This window comes from Phyllobates terribilis, unplaced genomic scaffold (genome assembly GCF_046119375.1).
Source record: "Phyllobates terribilis strain yellow unplaced genomic scaffold, ASM4611937v1 Scaffold_8__6_contigs__length_399053987, whole genome shotgun sequence".
Lineage (NCBI taxonomy): Eukaryota > Metazoa > Chordata > Amphibia > Anura > Dendrobatidae > Phyllobates > Phyllobates terribilis.
In genome coordinates this window covers 107,157,795-107,182,817 of record NW_027362768.1, presented here as the reverse complement: position 1 = coordinate 107,182,817, position 25,023 = coordinate 107,157,795, and the positions used below count along the sequence as shown (strand labels likewise).

Sequence of the window (25,023 nt, the reverse complement as noted above, 5' to 3'; positions counted from 1 at the left end):
TATGGAACGGTTTAGTTTTAGACACAATTTCTGCATGTACTATAAAATTCTTCTTTTTCGAAGATTTAAAGATTAACTGCATGAATTGTCTTATATAGGCATTGTCTGATTATAAAATCCATATAAAAATATGCCCTGTTTATGAGTTAATAGATTAGCAATAGATCCGCAACTAAGCGAGCCCCTAGAGGACCCAGCTTGTCTGTGCATTATACAGATCTTATGTAATGCTTTATTTCACCTTTGGGGGCACTGCAGAGTAATGGAGTATATTATAGATTACAGCTGGTTGCTCTTGGTTCCAGACTCCTGTTGACATTTCACCTTAAAGGCTTTCTGCAGGGAAGACAAAGGTTTTAAATTGAAATATAGAGTTCTCTAGTATTAAAAAAGATAGTCAAATACCTTTTTATAAAAATAGCATTGATTATGTAGTGATTGTGAAGGTAGTCCAAGTATACCTGACACTAATCCTACACTGCTCAAAAAAATAAAGGGAACACTTAAACAACAGAATATAACTCCAAGTAAATCAAACTTCTGTGAAATCAAACTGTCCACTTAGGACGCAACACTGATTGACAATCAATTTCACATGCTGTTGTGCAAATGGAATAGACAATAGATGGAAATTATTGGCAATTATCAAGACACTCTCAATAAAGGAGTGGTTCTACAGGTGGGGACCACAGACCACATCTCAGTACCAATGCTTTCTGGCTGATGCTTTGGTCACTTTTGAATGTTGGTTGTGCTTTCACACTCGTGGTAGCATGAGACGGACTCTACAACCCACACAAGTTGCTCAGGTAGTGCAGCTCATCCAGGATGGTACATCAATGCGAGCTGTGGCAAGAAGGTTTGCGGTGTCTGTCAGCGTAGTGTCCAGAGGCTGGAGGCGCTACCAGAAGACAGGCCAGTACACCAGGAGATGTGGAGGGGGCCGTAGGAGGGCAACAACTCTGCAGCAGGACCACTACCTCCGCCTTTGTGCAAGGAGGAACAGGAGTTAAACTGCCAGAGCCCTGCAAAATGACCTCCAGCAGGCCACAAATGTGCATGTGTCTGCACAAACGGTTCGAAACCGACTCCATGAGGGTGCTATGAGGGCCCGACGTCCACAGATGGGGGTTGTGCTCACAGCCCAACACCGTGCAGGACGCTTGGCATTTGCCACAGAACACCAGGATTGGCAATGTCGCCACTGGCGCCCTGTGCTCTTCACAGATGAAAGCAGGTTCACACTGAGCACATGTGACAGACGTGACAGTCTGGAGACGCCGTGGAGAGCGATCTGCTACTTGCAACATCCTTCAGCATGACCAGTTTGGCAGTGGGTCAGTAATGGTGTGGGGTGGCATTTCTTTGGAGGGCCGCACAGCCCTCCATGTGCTCGCCAGAGGTAACCTGACTGTCATTAGGTACCGAGATGAGATCCTCAGACCCCTTGTGAGACCATATGCTGGTGCGGTTGGCCCTGGGTTCCTCCTAATGCAGGACAATGCCAGACCTCATGTGGCTGGAGTGTGTCTGCAGTTCCTGCAAGATGAAGGCATTGAAGCTATGGACTGGCCCGCCCGTTCTTCAGACCTGAATCCGATTGAGCACATCTGGGACATCATGTCTCGCTCCATCCACCAATGTCACGTTGCACTACAGACTGTCCAGGAGTTGGCTTATGCTTTAGTCCAGGACTGGGAGGAGATCCCACAGGAGACCATCAGCAACCTCATCAGGAGCATGCCCAGGCGTTGTAGGGAGGTCATACAGGCACGTGGAGGCCACACACAGTACTGAGCCTCATTTTGACTTGTTTTAAGGACATTACATCAAAGTTGAATCAGCCTGTAGTGTGTTTTTCCACTTTAATTTTGGGGGTGACTCCAAATCCAGGCTTCCATTAGTTAATAAATTTGATTTCCATTGATTTTTGTGTGAGTTTGTTGTCAGCACATTCAACTTTGTACAGAACAAAGTATTCAATGAGAATATTTCATTCATTCAGATCTAGGATGTGTTATTTGAGTGTTCCCTTTATTTTTTTGAGCAGTGTATTAAAAAACACTACAGTTGGGTAGTCAGTGCCTAAAATGGTTCCTTACAAGGATCAAAAAATGTGCAATCAGCAGGACAGCATATTAACCCGTGCATATATACGTAACTGTACACTGTGCTGGAGTTCGCGAGTGTGGAGGGGGCTTAGGAGCTATCTCAGTCCTCACGGTGTAGATGCTGGCTATGTTACACAGCCGACATCCGTCTCTAACAGCAGCTGAATTCCTATCAATGCTTTTAACTATTTAGACACCCCTGTAAAAGTCTGATTTTATCAAAATATAAAACAAATTAACCAATATGGTAAATGCCACAAAGAAAAAAGAATAGAAACTACATAATTGCATTTATTTGGTCACCACTGCTCCCTAAAAAAATACAATAAATGTCTTATGTAGTCGTAAAATACAACATGTCATATGTAGTCCAGAATGGTGTTTATGAAAATGCCTGCCCACCACACTAAAAATAGACCCTCCTACAGCTTCATTGATGGAAAAATAAAGATATTATGAGTCTTGGAAAATGGCAACACAAACCAAAAGTATTATTATTTTTTTTACGATCGTTTTATTTTTTTTTTCAATATTTAAATTTAAAAAACCTAAGCAAGTTTGGTATCGCCAATATCGTAATGACTCGGGGAATCATTTTGATAGATAATTTTTACCATATAGTGAATGCCCTAGAATCAGAACCCTGAAACCAATGGCAGAATTGCACTTTTTATTATTTTCATCCAATTTGGACTTTTTGCGTGTATCTGCTCAAATAAACTTGAAAAAAAACTCCGTTTGTACATTTTCTGAAAAATTTAATTTGTCACTGCGGCTCAAACTCGAGAATAAATTTGGAACATCTCTAGACACTTTTCTTTAAGTTTACACAACCTATTGATCATCAGCCTTAGTAAATCTGATCCATAGACTTTTGTAACATCAAATATATAAATTAGCAAAATGATTGGACTGATTAGATCAGTTATTATGTGTCCCAATAATTACTTTTAGGAGAAAAAGTGACCCTCACTCTTTCCTAATGTTTTGATAAATGAGACCTGTCTCAATTATTGTCCCCCTTCCTTGTGAGATTTTGTACACCTTTCCCTGGAGACTTGGGGTTATCTACTTCTTATTGACATCACAAGACTATCATGTGCTTTGTTTTATCAGTGCACTTACTCAAATATTGGCACGCATGTGATGTGAAATTTTCAGAGATTTGGTGAAAGGTTTTGTTAGAAAACAGGAGACAGACTTGTTTTTAGACAAAATGTTTTGCACTGAACACTGTATTCTACAAATACAACAGATCCCAAGAACGTGGCGTTGTGGTTTACTTTGGGTCTGATACAGGTACAATATCAATATAACAGATCACTGTTTAATGTGAAATAGACTTTATAAATAGGCTGTTTGTTTGCTTTTTGATAAGCTCACACTTGTAACAATTGGCCGCGTCACAAGGTTTACGTAAGTTCTTATATTGTCTTTATGAATAAATATTGACGGTCCTTCTATAGATATGTGTGTGTGTATATATATATATATATATATATATGTGTGTGTGTGTAGATATGGATAAATATTTACATACACCATATTTATTGGGTTTTGTTGGATCATCAGACACAATTTTGTGTAATCGTGAAGTTTAAGAGTTTTAAAAATGAGTTTAATAATATATTTGATTATTGAGTTTATATAGGTTTGTATAGCAGTTACAGCCATCCTGTGGTCCATATGTGCCCCTTAGGAATTGCAGATTAGTTTATTCCCAAATAATGATCAGGCTGAGGTGCTCTAAGGCTCTGTTCACATCAGATAGGTCATTTCTGTTCTGCGAGACACAAACTTCATCCAATGGATCCAAATATCATCCATTAGACTACTGAATATTGTGCAGTTTGTTGGGTTTTGTTCACACTATCTATGTTTATATCAGACAAAATAGCACAGCTTTTGTCTAATATTTTGGCCAGATTTACAAACAAATGTGAACAGTGCCTAATATGTTCTTCCCAACTGTAAAGAATAGAAGAGATCCTCTTGGGAGGCACTATAAGTGTGTGCATCTACCCCTCGATCTAGTGTTAGCTAAGTTGATGGAGTCAATATCTGAAAATGAGGCCACCTGAATTTGTTGGGTTGACCACAGTATTAACTTGGCCATATAGATGTGATAGCTGACAGGTGAGCGCTAATTTGGCTGTCACCTACGTCTCCCAACTCCCCCATACACATGAACATTTGACTTGTGTGTATTCAAAGGGGAGAGCAGAGAAAGCAACTGCCAAATGGCTCTTGCAGCGGCTTATCTTCTGAAAAAATTCAAAGTGCCTAATTCTTATCTCCAGAACATCATCTTTCAGGGAAGAATTCAGAGACCCCCCCATACACCTTAGCTTGGTCAACCAATCCCGCCAATATCAGCAGGTTCTGCCGACTTAAATCTAATGTCTATGAGGGCTTGAAGATTTGTTCTAAAATGGCTAATCTTTTGTTAACATGTGAAAGTAGTATAAATTCTGAAACAAATTTGATAGTGCTGGGTCTCGGTGTATTTACATTGTACAGTGCTGCACTATTAGGGTGGTGGGATTGGTGGCCAGCTGAAACCAAACAGTATGGAAGTGGTGATGAGATGACTTATGGACCCTTTTGTGCTGTGTATTCATTCACCTTTTTCTATTACACTAATGCACATTCTTTTTTTATTGTTATCTTTTTTTATATTGGATCTTCTTTACAATTCTGCTAGCTTCCCAATAGATGTAAGTTCGCTTCCGTCAATTTAGTCCATTTCTCGAATAGGATCACACCTAAAGGCGTAGAATATAATGGCAGAGTAAGGTATTTTGTACAGCGCTTTGTATTTCATTGATTTACAGTATGGTTTCTTAATTCTCTTAGACCTTTTACCTACATAGCTGTTAATATTATTATAAGGGTATTTACATAGCGGGTACTTTTCGAAATTCTCGATCATGTGGTTTTCTTTTTCTTAGTACATCTTGTTTTTAGATTAAGATGAGCATTGATTGACTGTAGTTAATCATTCTGCCTAAAAAAACTTCATTTTTCTTCTTTTTTTTATTTCCTGATGCTGAATTAAAAAAAAAAAGATAACATTTTGGAACTTAAATATTTATTTCCAGACTGCAAAATTTCTTACTTGTCAATATGAATCTAAACATTTTAGAAACCTTCCTATGATTTTTTTGCATACATTTCCTGTAATTTTCCAAGAATATGTCTGTAGGGCCTCGTGATTTATCCATCAAGAAGCAGTGGTAGACGAGAACTCGAGTATCCCCTATACATTTTCGCTTACACATACATCAGTCTTGTCCACATCTTTTCCTGTAATTTAGAGGCAGTTACAGTCGCTGATGGATCTCAGCAAAGGACCCATTCCTTTTCTAAACCAAAGAACATATTTCCCCAGATTACTGGTTAAACAATATGATCAGACAAATATAATTTTTCTTGCTCAATGTAAGAAATCCGTGCTGGTGAATGCAATTGCACTAAACTCAGTGTTAGAGTATGTGCACACAACGTGTTTTTCAGTCGGATTCCGCCTAGAACCCACCTGAAAAGTGCCAGAAATATTAGAAAAAAATGAACATATGCATATGTGCAGACTGACGTGCATGGCCCCCCTCAATACAAGTGAATTGAGCGAGGCTATTCACGTCTAGTCGGAATGTGGCCAAAAGTATACAAGTAAGCAGATAATGCGCTGTGAGGATTCAAAAAGAGAGTGATTATAGACTAAAACCTCAAGCCAGGTCAAAAATCTTTTAAAAAAAATGGTTAAAACACTGCAAAAAAGCGTTAGAAAAGAATTTATAAAAGACACTTCAGGGAAAACTCAGCCATCGTTTTCATGAAGCATCTTCTACTTCAATAGTGATGCGTGTACATCGGCGTCTAGAAGATGCCATGTGCACATACCCTGAGATTAAAAACTAAAAGGAAATTAACCGACTAAAGAGTTCATATATACAGTACAGACCAAAAGTTTGGACATACCTTCTCATTTAAAGATTTTTCTGCATTTTCATGACTATGAAAATTGTACATTCACACTGAAGGCATCAAAACTATGAATTAACACATGTGGAATTATATACTTATCAAAAAAGTGTGAAACAACTGAAAATATGTCTTATATTCTAGGTTCTTCAAAGTAGCCACCTTTTGCTTTGATGACTGCTTTGCACACTCTTGGCATTCTCTTGATGAGCTTCAAGTGGTAGTCATCGGAAATGGTTTTCACTTCACAGGTGTGCCCTGTCAGGTTTAATAAGTGGGATTTCTTGCCCTATAAATAGGCATGGGACCATCAGTTGTGTTGTGCAGAAGTCTGGTGGAAACACAGCTGATAGTCCTACTGAATAGACTGTTAGATGCTTTTTTCTTGCCATAATACAAATTCTAAGTAAAGAAAAACGAGTTGTCATCATTACTTTAAGAAATGAAGGTCAGCCAGTGCGAAAAATAGGGAAAACTTTGAAAGTGTCCCCAAGTGAAGTTGCAAAAACGATCAAGCACTACAAAGAAACTGGCGCACATGAGGACCGCCCCTGGAAAGGAAGACCAAGAGTCACCTCTGCTTCTGAGGATAAGTTTATCCGAGTCAAAAGCCTCAGAAATCGCAGGTTAACAGCAGCTCAGATTAGAGACCAGGTCAATGCCACACACAGTTCTAGCAGCAGACACATCTCTTCAACCACTGTTAAGAGGAGACTTCATGGTAAAATAGCTGCTAGGAAACCACTGCTAAGGACAGGTAACAAGCAGAAGAGACTTGTTTGGGCTAAAGAACACAAGGAATGGACATTAGACCAGTGGAAATCTACTTTGGTCTGATGAGTCCAAATTTGAGATCTTTGGTTCCAACCACAGTGTCTTTGGGCGGCGCAGAAAAGGTGAACGGATGGACTCTACATGCCTGGTTCCCACCGTGAAGCATGGAAGAGGAAGTGTGATGGTGTGGGGGTGCTTTACTGGTGACACTGTTGGGGATTTATTCAAAATTGAAGGCATACTGAACCAGCATGGCTACCACAGCATCTTGCAGTGGCATGCTATTCCATCCGGTTTGCGTTTAGTTGGACCATCATTTATTTTTCAACAGGACAATGACCCTAAACACACCTCCAGGCTATGTAAGGGCTATTTGACCAAGAAGGAGAGTGATGGGGTGCTACGTCAGATGACCTGGCCTCCAAAGTCACCAGACCTGAACCCAATCGAGATGGTTTGGGGTGAGTTGGACCGCAGAGTGAAGGCAAAAGGGCCAACAAGTGCTAAGCATCTCTGGGAACTCCTTCAAGATTGTTGGAAGACCATTTCCTGTGACTACCTCTTGAAGCTCATCAAGAGAATGTCAAGAGTGTGCAAAGCAGTCATCAAAACAAAAGGTGGCTACTTTGAAGAACCTAGAATATAAGACGCATTTTCAGTTGTTTCACACTTTTTTGTTAACTATATAATTCCACATGTGTTAATTCATAGTTTTGATGCCTTCAATGTGAATGTACAATTTTTATAGTCATGAAAATACAGAAAAATCTTTAAATGAGAAGGTGTGTCCAAACTTTTGGTCTGTACTGTATATATATACATATATATAAATATATATATATATATATATATATATATATATATATATACAGTACAGACCAAAAGTTTGGACACACCTTCTCATTTAAAGATTTTTCTGTATTTTCATGACTATGAAAATTGTACATTCACACTGAAGGCATCAAAACTATGAATTAACACATGTGGAATTATATACTTAACAAAAGAGTGTGAAACAACTGAAAATATGTCTTGTCTTATATTCTAGGTTCTTCAAAGTAGCCTCCTTTTGCTTTGATGACTGCTTTGCACACTCTTGGCATTCTCTTGATGAGCTTCAAGAGGTAGTCACCGGAAATGGTTTTCACTTCACAGGTGTGCCCTGTCAGGTTTAATAAGTGGGATTTTTTGCCTTATAAATGGGGCTGGGACCATCAGTTGTGTTGTGCAGAAGTCTGGTGGATACACAACTGATAGTCCTACTGAATAGACTGTTAGAATTTGTATTATGGCAAGAAAAAAGCAGCTAAGTAAAGAAAAACGAGTGACCATCATTACTTTAAGAAATGAAGGTCAGTCAGTGCGAAAAATTGGGAAAACTTTGAAAGTGTCCCCAAGTGCAGTTGCAAAAACCATCAAGCGCTACAAAGAAACTAGCTCACATGAGGACCGCCCCAGGAAAGGAAGACCAAGAGTCACCTCTGCTTCTGAGGATAAGTTTATCCGAGTCAGCAGCCTCAGAAATCACAGGTTAACAGCAGCTCAGATTAGAGACCAGGTCAATGCCACACAGAGTTCTAGCAGCAGACACATCTCTACAACCAGGGCCGGCTCCAAGTTTTTCTGGGCCCCGGGCGAAAGAGTCTCAGTGGGCCCCTTTAACACATACCACGATTCATGATGCAGAGATACGGCGGAGAAATATATATATATATATATATATATATATATATATATATATATATATATATATATATATATATATATATATATATATATATATATATATATATATATATATATATATATATATAGTACAATGCAAAGATTTCACTTCTTACATTACATGAGTGATATCTATTGTAAATTTCACAATAGCTCAGAAACCGGTGAATCGCTCCACACAGAATACTGGCCCCCATATAAGGCTCCATACGAAATACTGGCCCCCATATAACGCTTCATATGGAATACTGGCCCCCATATAAGGCCCCATACGGAATACTGGCCCCCATATAAGGCCCCATAAGGAATACTGGCCCCCATATAAGGCCCCATATGGAATACTGGCCCCCATATAAGGCTCCATACGGAATACTGACCCCCATATAAGGCTCCATACGGAATACTGGCCCCCATATAAGGCTCCATACGGAATACTGGCCTCCATATAAGGCTCCATACGGAATACTGGCCCCCATATAAGGCTCCATACGGAATACTGGCCCCCATATAAGGCCCCATACGGAATACTGGCCCCAATATAAGGCCCCATACGGAATACTGGCCCCCATATAAGGCCCCATACGGAATACTGGCCCCCATATAAGGCTCCATACGGAATACTGGCCCCCATATAAGGCTGCATACGGAATACTGGCCTCCATATAAGGCTCCATACGGAATACTGGCCTCCATATAAGGCTCCATACGGAATACTGGCCCCCATATAAGGCTCCATACAGAATACTGGCCCCCATATAACGCTCCATACAGGATACTGGTCCCCTTATAAAGCTCCATACAGGATACTGGTCCCCTTATAACGCTCCATACAGGATACTGGTCCCCTTATAAAACTCCATACAGGATACTGGCCCCCATATAACGCTCCATACAGGATACCGGTCCCCTTATAACGCTCCATACAGGATACTGGCCCCCATATAATGCTACATGCAGGCTGTTACCCCCCACATAATGCCCCATACAGGCTGTCCCCCCCTTATAATGCTCCATGCAGGCTGTTACCCCCCACATAATGCCCCATACAGGCTGTCCCCCCCTTTTAATGCTCCATGCAGGCTGTTACCCCCCACATAATGCCCCATATAGGCTGCCCCCCCTTATAATGCTCCATGCAGGCTGTTCCCCCCACATAATGCACTATGCAGGCTGTCCCCCCCCCCCCTTTTAATGCCCCATGCAGGCTGTCACCCCCTCTCTCTATAATGCCCCGTGCAGGATGCCATTCCCCCCTCTCTTTATAATGCCCCATGCAGGATGCCACCCCCCCTCTCTTTATAATGCCCCATGCAGGATGCCACCCCCCCTCTCTTTATAATGCCCCATGCAGGATGCCACCCCCCCTCTTTATAATGCCCCATGCAGGATGCCATCCCCCCTCTCTTTATAATGCCCCATGCAGGATGCCACCCCCCCTCTTTATAATGCCCCATGCAGGATGCCACCCCCCCTTCTCTTTATACTGCCCCATGCAGGATGCCACCCCCCCCTCTTTATAATGCCCCATGCAGGATGCCACCCCCCTCTTTATAATGCCCCATGCAGGATGCCACCCCCCTCTTTATAATGCCCCATGCAGGATGTCACACACACCCCCCTTCTTTATAATGCCCCATGCAGGATGCCACCCCCCCTCTTTATAATGCCCCATGCAGGATGCCACCCCCCCTCTTTATAATGCCCCATGCAGGATGCCACCCCCCCTCTTTATAATGCCCCATGCAGGATGTCACCCCCCCTCTTTATAATGCCCCATGCAGGATGCCACCCCCCCCCCTCTTTATAATGCACCTTGCAGGATGTCACCCCCCCTTCTTTATAATGCCCCATGCAGGATGCCACCCCCCCTCTTTATAATGCCCCATGCAGGATGCCACCCCCCCTCTTTATAATGCCCCATGCAGGATGTCACCCCCCCTCTTTATAATGCCCCATGCAGGATGCCACCCCCCCCTCTTTATAATGCACCTTGCAGGATGTCACCCCCCCTTCTTTATAATGCCCCATGCAGGATGCCACCCCCCCTCTTTATAATGCCCCATGCAGGATGCCACCCCCCCTCTTTATAATGCCCCATGCAGGATGCCACCCCCCCTCTTTATAATGCCCCATGCAGGATGTCACCCCCCCCCCCCTTTATAATGCCCCATGCAGGATGCCACCCCTCCCCTCTTTATAATGCCCCATGCCTCCATACATTAAAAAAAAAATCAAATACTCACCTCCCTCCTCCTAACCTGCTACCTGCTGCCCGCTGCTCGGGTCCGGACTCCAGCGCTGTCGGCGTCTTCCCGCTCAGTTCTCCCTGTGACGGCTCAGGGGAGGGCGCGGTGTAAAGACGTCACCGCACCCTCTGATCTGAGACGTCACAGGGAGCACGCACCAGGAAGACAACGGATCTGCAGAGGCACGGGGAGAGGCAAGTATCCGGCTGCCGGGGCCCTGAGCTAGCGGGGGGAAGGGCGGGCGCTGACACCGCTCTCCTCCGCCCATATCCCAGCGGGGTGCGCGACCGCCAGTGGGCCCCTCTGCCTGCTCAGGGCCCCGACACTTGCCCGGGTGCGCCGGGTGCTGACGCCGGCCCTGTCTACAACAACTGTTAAGAGGAGACTTTGTGCAGCAGGCCTTCATGGTAAAATAGCTGCTAGGAAACCACGGCTAAGGACAGGAAACAATCAGAAGAGACTTGTTTGGGCTAAAGAACACAAGGAATGGACATTAGACCAGTGGAAATCTGTGCTTTGGTCTGATGAGTCCAAATTTGAGATCTTTGGTTCCAACCTCCGTGTCTTTGTGCGACGCAGAAAAGGTGAACGGATGGACTCTACATGCCTGGTTCCCACCGTGAAGCATGGAGGAGGAGGTGTGATGGTGTGGGGGTGCTTTGCTGCTGACACTGTTGGGGATTTATTCAAAATTGAAGGCATTCTGAACCAGCATGGCTACCACAGCATCTTGCAGCGGCATGCTATTCCATCCGGTTTGCGTTTAGTTGGACCATCATTTATTTTTCAACAGGACAATTACCCCAAACACACCTCCAGGCTGTGTACGGGCTATCTGACCAAGATGGAGAGTGATGGGGTGCTACGCCAGATGACCTGGCCTCCACAGTCACCAGACCTGAACCCAATCGAGATGGTTTGGGGTGAGCTGGATCGCAGAGTGAAGGCAAAAGGGCCAACAAGTGCTAAGCATCTCTGGGAACTCCTTCAAGATTGTTGGAAGACCATTTCCGGTGACTACCTCTTGAAGCTCATCAAGAGAATGCCTAGAGTGTGCAAAGCAGTCATCAAAGCAAAAGGTGGCTACTTAGAAGAACCTAGAATATAAGACATATTTTCAATTGTTTCACACTTTTTTAAGTATATAATTCCACATGTGTTAATTCATAGTTTTGATGCCTTCAGTGTGAATGTACAATTTTCATAGTCATGAAAATACAGAAAAATCTTTAAATGAGAAGGTGTGTCCAAACTTTTGGTCTGTACTGTATATATATATATATATATATATATATATATATATATATATATATATATATATATATATATATATACACATATATATATATATATATATATATATATATATATATATATATATATATATATATATATATATATATTAAAAAGTTTGTACTTTTTATTAGGGATCAAAACAATTTTGAAGTGGGGTTTGCAAAGGAAACAAGGATGCACATTCAGTGGTGAAAATGGCATTAACCGCAGTAAATCCGGGGAGAGAGAAAATGACAGTACTGCCAATATGTGTGATATGTCATACATACATATATGTATAATAGCACTGATTAGGGGAGCAACCTCAGTAGTACCAATATGTGGATACTATCATCATTCAAGAGGACTGTTCACGCCAACCTAATGCTTAGTTGGAGAAAACATAATCACTATAAATATACATTACCATGGATAGATAATAAACATTGGAGGATGCATACATAAATATGTGAGGACTCCCTGGAGAATAGCGTCCATCCCAACGCTCGTTCGGCATCAAGGGCATGCCCTGAGATTGCAATGGTTCTTACCATGTCTGCCAGTGATGATGATACATGACAACTCTGACAGAACATCAGAAAAGGGGACTCCCAGAAAAAGGGACTACATCCTGATTTCCCTGTATGAGTTCTCAATTCTCATAAGCAGCATCCAAACCTCCCTCAAGAAAGGGCTCTGCCAATATTTCCATTATTGTGACTCAAAGCCCTGCAGTCCAGATGCACATACAGGGTACAGAAACAGGATGTGTATGTGGGTGTGACCTATGAAAGAGGTGTGGTCTGTAAAAGTTTATAAAAGTTGATAAGTATGGTAATTACTTGTGTATTCTTGAAAATGGTGCCTGTGTCTAAAATCAAGAAACAGTGGATTCAGTCATTACAACTGTTAGTCGGATTGGCTAGAGCAGGGGTCTCAAACTCAAATGGGTATATGGGCTGCACACGGAAAAACATTTAATTTGGGGGGCCGCATTATTTGCAGGACAAAGTGACATTTTTAGTGATACCATTTTTTTTTCTATACACCTTTTGAACTGGTCCTCATCTTGTAGTAATGTCCCATGCTGGTCCCTCTCTTGTAGTAATGCCCCATGCTGGTCCCTATCTTTTAGTATTGCCCCATGCTGGTCCCTATCTTGTAGTAATGTGCCCCATCCAGGTCCCCATATTGTAGGTATATCCCCATCCAGGTTCCCATATTGTAGATATGTCCCCATCCAGGTCCTCATCTTGTAGTAACTGCCCCATCCTGGTCCTCATCTTGAAGTAACGTCCCCATCCTGGTCCCATTCTTGTCGTAATGTCCCCCATTCAGGTCCCCATATTGCAGACATGTCCCCCATCCAGGTCCCCATATTGCAGACATGTCCCCCATCCAGGTCCCTATATTGCAGACATGTCCCCCACCAGTTCCCCATATTGCAGACATGTCCCCCATCCTGCGCACATGTCCCCATCCAGGTCCACCCCCCCCCATACTGCGTACAGGTTCCCCCCCCCATACTGCGCACAGGTGACCCCCCATACTGCGCACAGGTCCCCCCCATACTGCGCACAGGTCCCCCCCATACTGCGCACAGGTCACCCCCCCCATACTGCGCACAGGTCACCACCCCCCCATATACTGCACACAGGTTCCCACCCCCCCATACTGCTGCGCACAGGTCACCCCCCCCATACTGCGCACAGGTCACCCCCCCATACTGCGCACAGGTCACCCCCCCATATACTGGGCACAGGTCACCACCCCCTCATATACTGCACATCGGTCACCACCCCCCCATATACTGCGCACAGGTCACCACCCCCCCATACTGCACACAGGTCACCCCTCCATACTGCACACAGGTCATCCCCCCATAGTGCACACAGGTCACCCACCCCATATACTCCGAACAGGTCACCCCCCATATACTGCGCACAGGTCACCCCCCCATATACTGCGCACAGGTCACCACCCCCCCCCCATAAACTGCGCACAGGTCACCACCCCCCCATACTGCACACAGGTCACCCCTCCATACTACACACAGGTCATCCCCCCCATACTGCACACAGGTCACCCACCCCATATACTGCGAACAGGTCACCCCCCCCATATACTGCGAACAGGTCACCCCCCCCATATACTGCGCACAGATCACCCCCTCCATACTGCACACAGGTCACCCCCCCATATACTGCGCACAGGTTCCCTCCCCTCATACTGCGCACAGGTTTCCTCCCCCCATACTGCGCACAGGTCCCCCCCCCCACATACTGTGCACAGGTCACCACCCCCCATACTGCACACAGGTCACCCCCCCCCCCGTACTGCAAACAGGTCATCCCCCCCCCATACTGCAAACAGGTCACCCCTCCATACTGCACACAGGTCATCCCCCCATACTGCACACAGGTCACCCCTCCATACTGCACACAGGTCACCCACCCCATATACTGCGCACAGGTCACCCCCCCCCATATTGTATTTCAAATAGAAATGACAGAAAAAAAAAAAAGATTCTTCTCACCTGTCCTCCGTTCCCTCAGCGTCCTTTCTGCACCTGTGACCAGCAGGCACCAAAGCCCCCTTGACGATCGCGGCTCGCTCCTGCAGCCGCCAACATCAGTGCTGTAATGCAGTGTATTGCCGCGCAGAGACCGGCTCTCTGCACAGCAATACCAATGCCAGTCGTTGGCCTATCAGAGGCCAGCAGCTGACATCTGCGTCCCAGCGCAGCGGCGTATGACGTCACTGCCATGCGCAGATGTCAGCTGCTGGCCTCGGATAGGCCGGCTGCTGGCATTGGTATTGCTGTGCAGAGAGTCTGTCTCTGTTCGGCAATACACTGCACTACAGCACTGATGTCGGCGGCTGCTGGAGCGAGCGGCGATCGTTACGGGGTCTATGTGCCTGCGGGCTGCAAGAAGCAGCCAGAGGGGCCGCATGCGGGCCGCGGGCCGCGTGTTTGAGACCCCTGGGCTAGAGTATAGTTCTGCCTAAATGTATTTTTTTTCTTAATAAATCACTGTTATAATATCCTATGGGTTTCCAAAACTTTTTTGTAACTATTCCTAATGCAAACATATATCTCTATATTTTTATTCTAACCATCACAGTGGCACCTAGTTTTTTCCTGAGTGCCCCACCAACAATTTTGTTGGAGACCACTAAATACATGCAATTTAAATGGTAAGAGGTTTAATCATGTTCTTCATTAGTTTGAAGACACATGGATTTCAATACTATAACTTTTTAAATGGTGGTGGCACAGACGACAGAACTCCAACCTTCAAGGTACAAACCTCAAACCCCAATTTTTTCATGTATTTCCAGTTTTATACATAACTGTGAATCAAAATGAGTTTTTCTTTCTTTCTACGAGCATTTTACAATGGCTGGTTGAGGCGGATGCATTTAAAGAGGTTGTCCACTACTTTTTCATTGATGACTTATCCTTAGGATAGGTCATCAATGTCTGACTGGTGGGGGTCCAACACCCGGCACCCCCGCCAATCAGCTGTTCACAGTGTTGGAGGAACCAGACGGAACTTCTCGATTTCAGAACTGCTTCATATTCTGATAGTGGCAGGGTACTACACATCTGCCTCCTAGTCAATCAAAGAAGGTGGATGTGTAGTACCCTACTGTTGCCACTATCAGAAAATGGAACAGCTCCACAATCGAGCCGTTCCAGCCGGCAGTCACCGCCACCGAGAGTGGCTGATCAACGGGGGTGCCGGGTGTCGGACTCTGACCGGTCAGATATTGATGACCTATCCTAAGGATAAGTCATCAATGAAAAAGTAGTGGACAAGAATGGTACTAAACTGGTGATCCTACAGCTCTTTCTACTGTGTAATTGAGTTTATGTTTTTCTACACCTCCTACTTGAAAAATTGTGATTTTAAATCATAAAGTGATCGCCTCTATAGTATTATAGTCGAGCCATTGTGCTTAATGTTTCCTCTCTGTGTATTATAGGTCCTATCCCTAAAGCTACATGTCTGCTGTCACCTATTACTGAAGATTACCCTGTCCAAGCTTTTCTGGAAAGCTACCATATTTTATCTGGCTGCGCAAGTAAAGGAACAATAAGTCAACCCCAAGAGGTTCATATCATAAATCTGAAATGTGTAGAGGAAGACCCCTGTCGTAGTGAGCACGAGGTATGTATGATTTACAGTACAGAGTAATCAGCTCGCCAGTGTTTCCTGGATGCAGAATATTATATGCTTGTCTATTGTGTTAGTATGCCATTACTATCACTGCTGCTGATCTGGCTACTGATAGCGCATCCTGCATTGTATACATAGGACTGTCTAGATAAAGCATTGCCATTTGCCGTCTTATATGTATTTTTGTAATATTTTGTACGTAGCAACTGTCTGTACAGTATGGATGGCCATCTTTTTCTTAATATAGAGAGACTGATACATACATACCTTTTTTTTCTATCCAGAAACGATCAAGCCTTGTAAATGTTCAGCTCTTGGTATAGGCCTTTAACCCCACACCATTGTAAATTCACAGCCTAAGGTTAAAGTCCGTGAAAAATGAAAAAAAAAAAATAAAGAATTAAAAAAATAAATTTGCTGCTCATTAAGGCCCAGCGACTAAAGGGTTAATTCCTTATTGTCACCAGATATCACAATACAAACTGTATACATTATTAAAACAATGTGTTGGACTTGTATAATATGTTTTGAAGCTTTCATAAAGAATTATACAGTCAGTCTGACATTGATTTTTAACATAAGTAGACTAGTTTCTTCAGGTCTAAGAAATCTATTTCATAATGTATGAAGTTTGTGTTGTGAAACCTAGTGATTGATCAATTTTAATAAGACAGTGCCATTTAACCCCTTAAGCCCCGCGGGTGGTTTGCACGTTAATGACCGGGCCAATTTTTACAATTCTGACCACTGTCACTTTATGAGGTAATTACTCTGGAACGCTTCAACGGATCCCCCTAATTCTGAGATTGTTAGATTGTTTTTTCGTGACATATTGTACTTCATGATTGTGGAAAAATTTCTTCGATATCACTTGCGTTTATTTGTGAAAAAAACGGAAATTTGGCGAAAATTTTGAAAATTTTGCAATTTTCAAAATTTGAATTTTTAAGCCCTGAAATCAGAGCGATATGTCACACAAAAGAGTTAATAAATAACATTTCCCACATGTCTACTTTACATCAGCACAATTTTGGAACCAAAATTTTTTTTTGTTAGGGAGCTATAAGGGTTAAAAGTTGACCAGCGATTTCTCATTTTTCCAACAAAATTTACAAAACCATTTTTTTAGGGACCACATCACATTTGAAGTCACTTTGAGAGGTCTTTATGACAGAAAATACCCAAAAGTGACACCATTCTAAAAACTGCACCCCTCAAGGTGCTCAAAACCACATTCAAGAACTTTATTAACCCTTCAGGTGCTTCATAGGAATTTTTTGAATGTGGAAGAAAAAAATGAACATTTAACTTTTTTCACAAAAATGTTACTTTAGACCCAATTTTTTTCATTTTCACAGGGGTAACAAGAAAAAATGGACCGCAAAATTTGTTGTGCAATTTCCCCTGGGCACGCAGATACCCAATATTTGGGGAAAAAACACTGTTTGGGCGCACTGTAGGGCTCGGAAGGGAAGGAGCGCCATTTGACTTTTTGATTGTAAAATTTGCTTGAATAATTAGCGGACACCATGTTGCGTTTAGAGAGCCCCTGTGTGCCCAAACATTGGAGCTCCCCCACAAGTGACCCCATTTTGGAAACTAGACCCCACAAGGCACATATCTAGATGCATAGTGAGCAGTTGCAACCCCCAGGTGCTTCACAAATTGATTCGTAAAAATGAAAAAGTGAAAAATAAAACACTTTTTCATTTTTACGAATCAATTTGTGAAGCACCTGGGGGTTCCAACTGCTCACTATGCATCTAGATAGGTGCCTTGGGGGGTCTAGTTTCCAAAATGGGGTCACTTGTGGGGGAGCTCCAATGTTTGGGCACACAGGGACTCTCTAAATGCAACATGGTATCCGCTAACAAATTGGAAAATCGGCTCAAATTGTTAGCGGACACCACATTGCGTTTGGGGAGCCCCTCTGTGCCCAAACTTTGGAGCTCCACACAAGTGACCCCATTTTGGAAACTAGACCCCCCAAGGCACCTTTCTAGATGCATAGTGAGCACTTGGAACCCCCAGGTGCTTCACAAATTGATTCGTAATAATGAAAAAGTGAAAAAAAAAACACATTTTCATTTTTACGAATCAATTTGTGAAGCACCTAGGGGTCCCAAGTGCTCACTATGCATCTAGATAGGTGCCTTGGGGGGTCTAGTTTCCAAAATGGGGTCACTTGTGGGGGAGCTCCAATGTTTGGGCACACAGGGACTCTCTAAATGCAGCATGGTATCCGCTAACAAATTGAATGGAAAATCGGCTCAAATTGTTAGCGGACACCATATTGCGTTTGGAGAGCCCCTCTGTGCCCAAACTTTGGAGCTCCACACAAGTGACCCCATTTTGGAAACTAGACCCCCCAAGGCACCTTTCTAGATGCATAGTGAGCACTTGGAACCCCCAGGTGCTTCACAAATTGATTCGTAATAATGAAAAAGTGAAAAAAAAAACACATTTTAATTTTTACGAATCAATTTGTGAAGCACCTAGGGGTTCCAAGTGCTCACTATGCATCTAGATAGGTGCCTTGGGGGGTCTAGTTTCCAAAATGGGGTCACTTGTGGGGGAGCTCCAATGTTTGGGCACACAGGGACTCTCCAAATGCAACATGATATCCGCTAACAATTTGAGCCGACAATTTGTTAGCGGATATCATGTTGCATTTGGAGAGTCCCTGTGTGCCCAAACATTGGAGCTCCCCCACAAGTGACCCCATTTTGGAAACTAGACCCCCCAAGGCACCTATCTAGATTCATAGTGAGCACTTGGAACCCCAGGTGCTTCACAAATTGATTCATAAAAATGAAAAAGTGTTTTTTTTTTTCACTTTTTCATTATTACGAATCAATTTGTGAAGCACCTGGGGGTTCCAAGTGCTCACTATGCATCTAGAAAGGTGCCTTGGGGGGTCTAGTTTCCAAAATGGGGTCACTTGTGGGGGAGCTCCAAAGTTTGGGCACAGAGGGGCTCTCCAAACGCAATGTGGTGTCCGCTAACAATTTGAGCCGATTTTCCATTCAATTTGTTAGCGGATATCATGTTGCATTTAGAGAGTCCCTGCGTGCCCAAACATTGGAGCTCCCCCACAAGTGACCCCATTTTGGAAACTAGACCCCCCAAGGCACCTATCTAGATTCATAGTGAGCACTTGGAACCCCAGGTGCTTCACAAATTGATTCATAAAAATGAAAAAGTGTTTTTTTTTTCACTTTTTCATTTTTACGAATCAATTTGTGAAGCACCTGGGGATTCCAAGTGCTCACTATGCATCTAGATAGGTGCCTTGGGGGGTCTAGTTTCCAAAATGGGGTCACTTGTGGGGGAGCTCCAATGTTTGGGCACACAGGGGCTCTCCAAACGCAACATGGCGTCCGCTAACAATTTGAGCCGATTTTCCATTCAATTTGTTAGCGGACACCATGTCGCGTTTGGAGAGCCCGTGATGTGCCTAAACAGTGGAGCTCCCCACAAGTGTCCCCATTTTGGAAACTATACCCCTCAAGGATTTTATTAAGGTGTATAGTGAACATTTTGAACCCAGAGGTACGGCACAGAATTTGTTTACATTAGGTCATCATATTGAATAAGTTGTCATTATTCTTGAGCGCAAGTGCTCGCTACTTGAGTTTGCATCGGGTACTCAGGTATGCACCATGTACAGCGTGTGCTCGAGTGACATGCTCGAGTCCCTGCTCCGCATGTTTCACGGTTATTAGACACCCAAAAAAAAACATGTGGGGATCGCTCATGCATGGCAGGCAATCCCCGTAAAGTTTTTTGGCCGCGAAGCATATGGGGCAGAGACTCGAGCATGTCATTCAAATACCCACGATACTCAATGCATACCAGAGCACCCGATGCAAACTCAAGTAGCGAGCACTTGCTCTCAACACTAGTCGCCATATCGTCATCTTTTTTTCTTACTTTTGAAAAAAATCCCAACCCCAGCCCTAACCCTAGCACAACCCTAGCCCCAGCACAACCCTAGCCCCAGCACAACCCTAGCCCCAGCACAACCCTAGCCCCAAACCCAGCCCTAACCCTAGCCCAATCCTAACCCAAGAGTTTATTTTTGACGCCGTTCCTTGTGCGGTATAAGTGATTAGACGACTTTATTCTTCGGGTCGGTGTGATTACAGCAATGCCAGAATCATATGGGGTTTTTATGACTGACAGCTGTCACACACTAAAAGACGCATTTTTTGTAAAATCTAGTTTTTGCATCGCCATATTTTGAGAGCTATAATTTTTCCAGATTTTGGCAGACAGTCATGTGACGGCTCGTTTTTTGCGGGATGACTTGACGTTGTTATTGGTGCCATTTTCAGGCACGTGACATTTTTTGATCGCTTTCTATTCCGATTTTTGGGAGGCAGAATAAACAAAAACCAACAATTCAGGAATTGTTTTTTTTTTTATTCTGTTCCGCGTGTGGTAAAATTGATGAGGTAGCTTTATTCTTCGGGTCAGTACGTTTACAGCGGTACCACATTTGTATCATTTTTCTATGTTTTGGCGCTTATACACAATAAAAGCTATTTTATAGAAAAAAATATTTTTTAGTATCGCTTTATTCTGAGAGCTATAACTTTTTTATTTTTCGGCTGATGGAGCTGTATGGCAGCTTGTTTTTTGCGGGACGAGATGACGTTTTCAGCGGTATCATTTTTATTTATATGCGTCTTTTTGATCGCGTGTTATTCCACTTTTTATTTGGCGGTATGGTGATAAAGCATTCTTTTTTGCTTCGTTTTTTTTTTTTTTTTTTTTACCGTGTTCACTGAAGGGGTTAACTAGTGGGACAGTTTTATAGGTCAGGTTTTTCCGGACGCGGCGATACCAAATATGTGTACTTTTATTGTTTTTTTTTTTATTTTTTTTATAATCATATTTATTGATGGGTACATTATATTTTTATTTTTGGTGTATTATTTTTTTTATTTTTTTATAATATTTTTGCACATTTTTTTTTTTTTTTTTTCCCACTTTCACACAGTTTATACACTTTATTACTTTGTCCCACTCTGGGACTTTCATTTTTTTTTTTTTGATCGCCTGCATGGCACAGGAATGGAGCACCATCCCTATGCCATGAAGGCTGTCAGAAGTGCACAGTGTGAAGATTGCTTGGAGATGCACTGCGCATGTCCAAGCAATCTTCCTGCTCTCTGGTGACCCGGATGTTGTCATGACGACATCGGGTCGTCATGGCAACACCCGGGAAGCCTTTGCAGACTGCGCTGGAAGCCGGAAGAGGAGGTGAGTATCGCCGATCACCTCCCCTTGCCCCCGCAATGCCGCGATCGACTTCGATCGCAGCATCGCGGGGGTTAATGTGCTGGGAGCGGTGCAGGACCGCTCCCTGCACATAGTACCGGGTGTCAGCTGTGACAATCAGCTGACACCCGGCGGCGATCGCGCCCGCACAGCCTGTGTGCGCGCGCGATCGCGATGACGTACTAATACGGATCTGGCTCTTAAGTCCCAGGGCACAGACGCGTATTAGTACGTCAGATGTTATTAAGGGGTTAAGGGGTTTTCCCATTAAGTATAGATGATAAAGGTATGATTCCTGGGAGGTCAACCCTCATCCTGACAATCGGGGTTCCAAAGTCCTGTATGTTAAAGAAGCACTTCCATCAAAGTTGTTATCCTCTTAATATATTGCAGTCATCATAAGCACTGTGTACTTACAATTGCTCATTTTGCCTTTCTATCCAGCTCTTTTCCATTAGGTCTATGACATCACGTGATTAAAACAGACTAGCTGAATCCTTCTAAGCTCTATGAAGAAACAAATGGTCTATTTTCCCTGCATGAGTTATCATTAGAACTACAATTCTAGGTCACTGCAAAGTCCCTGGCTGGGGGGAGGGGGAGCAGATCAGCTGTGTCAGGAGTTTAAGAGGGGGTGGAGCTGGGCTGCCAGGGACTTTTCAGTGAGGTAGAATTGTAGTTCTAATGATTTCATAGACCTAATGGAAAAGAGCAGAATTAAGTGAGTAGAAGGGCAAAATTAGCAATTGTAAGTGCACAGTGCTGTATAATATGATGGCTGCAATATATTAAGAGGACAAAAACTTTGATGGGAGCGCTTCTTTAATGAAGCATTAGTGGGTACGCATGACTATTGCTCAATTCACATGAGGCCATTCTTATGGAACTGATTGAAAGCATATATTCTTCAGTAACATAAAAGTGAATGGAGCCGTGGTCATCAGTCCGTTCATGCAGGGGACTTTGGAGCCCTTCTTTTTGGAATATGTGGGTTCCAATGGCGGAACCATTGGCAGTCATACATCTATCGCCTATCTTGTGGATGTGTAGCGTCCCGAGGGTTCGGTCGCTACAGAGGTATTGCACCTCAACCAGAGGTGTGATATCCCACTCCCGGGTAAGGATGGTGTGTGGACCAGGACTCAGTTAGCTGCATGCATCACACAAACCCCATTTCCGGGGGACAGCTCAACGGTGCTTCCATTAGTACAGTAATGCAGGCACGACAGATCATGTCCCTGGCTGGAGTGGGGAGGGGGGACGAAAACCCAGTGATGTAGGAGCAGGAGGGGACGGTTTCTGGGCATAGGTAGGAGCCCATTGGTTGCAAGTCACCTGGGCTCATACACAGCGAGGGAGGTATAAGAGGTGGGCACCATCTTAGGACAGGGAGAGTTCAGTCGTGCAGAGAAGAAGTGCAGTCTGTGAGGAGAGGCTCTGCAGGAGCTCTGCTCCAGGGCCAGGCCTAGAGTAGAGGCCGGGGCCCGAGAGAAGAGAGGAGAACAGAAAGGAAAGTAAGAAGGAACAGAACACCAAGAGAGGCCCAGAGACACGAAGGCAGAAGGAACCCTAAGGACCCAGCAGATTACGGGTGACGGGTTGGCAGAACAGGGTACCGGATCCCAAGTTGGTGGAGGTGACTAATCCTTAACCAAGAACCGGAGGTCGTGATCATTTACTGGTGCGACCCCTCACTACACCTACTAGGAAGGCACACCACACAGGGTCAGGGAAGTGGGCATCCAGTCCTCCCAGGAGAAGACCCGAGGCAGCTGGACAGAAGTAGTGTCACTGGTGGGGCACGGCTGACGAAAGGATAGAAGGGAGTCCTGTGCCACACTCCGGAATTCCCTGGGGGTTGATCGAGCCCCCTGCCTGGTGGACGCAGCACGGCTCAGGCGGTCCTACCTGTGCACAAGTGACCTGGATGAGAACTGTGAGTAAAGAACCTGAACTGCAACACCTTGTCTCTGTGCTTTCTCACCGCGTCAGCACTACTAGTACTGGGACGCCCCGCACCACAACCACCATCATCACTCTACACTGCCCTGAGGCTATACTCCTCCCGTGAGGAGTTGTACTACACTCTGCTGCACCCACAACACCAGCCTCAGCGGTCTGCCCTGCAGCGGCGGTTCATCCTGACCGCAATCCACGGGTGGCGTAGTCAGACATTAAACCATAAAAACCCCATAAATAGACTGCCACTGGTTTGACCACCCTGAGCCACAGGACCGGGCCATCGCCACGGTGACTACAACCCCCAGCATCCCACAAAAGGCCTGGTTCCGGGTTCCCCACGCTGCCTAGGGGGCGAGTCAACTTTGGCGTAGTCGGCAGGATTGCGACCAACCCGCCACAAACGGGTATTGCTCGCCTGAAGAGAAAGAGACTGTTTAATTGAAATTGACTGTGTTGAAAATGGCGCCCGCCCCAGCAGAACGGACGCCAGAATGTGCGCGCCAAAAGACAGCAGGAAGCTACCTCCCATCGTGGGCCAGGTCCCAGAATGGCGCCAAAGAAAGAGCTCGCCCCCAACAGCCATGAGTGCGGCTGTAGAAATGTCCATCAACGTGGGGGGGCTGCCCCTGAAAGTGATTGTCAGCAGATGGCCCCAAGACCACCCCCAATGGGGGCGGACAGGAAAGAAAACTGTGGGGCAGGGTGCGGTCTGGATCAGTCTGGACTGACCGCACCCGGGAATGGAAGGAGCACCGAACACTACCAGCACCTTGGCCCGTAGCCTGTTGCAGGCTGAACCGCCATGCAGCTTGACAGAGTTGATGGCACAGCTCCCCAGGGACCCGGAGTGTGCGCGAGCTGCGCTGGAGGATTTGGACCGGAGGATGGTCCGGGCGCAGCGGGATGTGTTTGCCGGGTGGAAGGAGGAGTTGGCCCGGCAGCCTGTAACCCACCAGCAGGAGGCGTCACCAGGGCCGAGCAGCACGCCTGCCTCCGAGGGCGGTGAAGGTGGACCGGTGGCCGAGGACGACGCCGCGGAGGGGGCCATAAAGACTGAGGCAGGTAACGGGGACATCATCACCCCAAGCCCTGAGGCCGCAAGCCTGCCCCCGCCTCCCGTAGCGGGACCCGAAGCCCCGGAACCGTACCAGCCACCGCGCCTCCGCTACTCCCGGCTAGGCCTCAGGCGGCAAGAGCCACGGCTACGCCCCGCCCCGTGCCCTTTAACCTTGGGCGCGGTCGAAAGACAGACGTCACAGGCCTGGTCGCAAGGCCTCGTGCACCCGGGCGCCACTGCCTCACCAGCGCCCCCTTCCTCGACTGCACCACTCCAGGGCACAATCGAAAGACCACCGGCCTGGTCGCGAGGCCGAGTGCCCCCGGGCGCTGCTCCCCAACCGGGGCCCCCTGCCATACTACCCCTGGGCGCGGATCTATTCGCCCAGCACACCGGCCCGGATGGACTGCCCCTGGTAT

The 25,023-nt window shown here is 45.1% G+C and overlaps 1 protein-coding gene across 2 annotated transcripts in view; it reads left to right on the top strand.

Moving 5' to 3' along the window:
* Window positions 1-25,023, top strand: part of TGFBR3 (transforming growth factor beta receptor 3) — a 251,927-nt gene that overhangs the window by 58,252 nt on the left and 168,652 nt on the right. For both annotated transcript variants that reach the window (XM_073643185.1, XM_073643184.1), the window contains exon 3: window positions 16,106-16,290. In XM_073643185.1, the coding sequence (XP_073499286.1) occupies window positions 16,106-16,290 (185 nt within the window). The remainder of the gene's footprint in view (window positions 1-16,105; window positions 16,291-25,023) is intronic.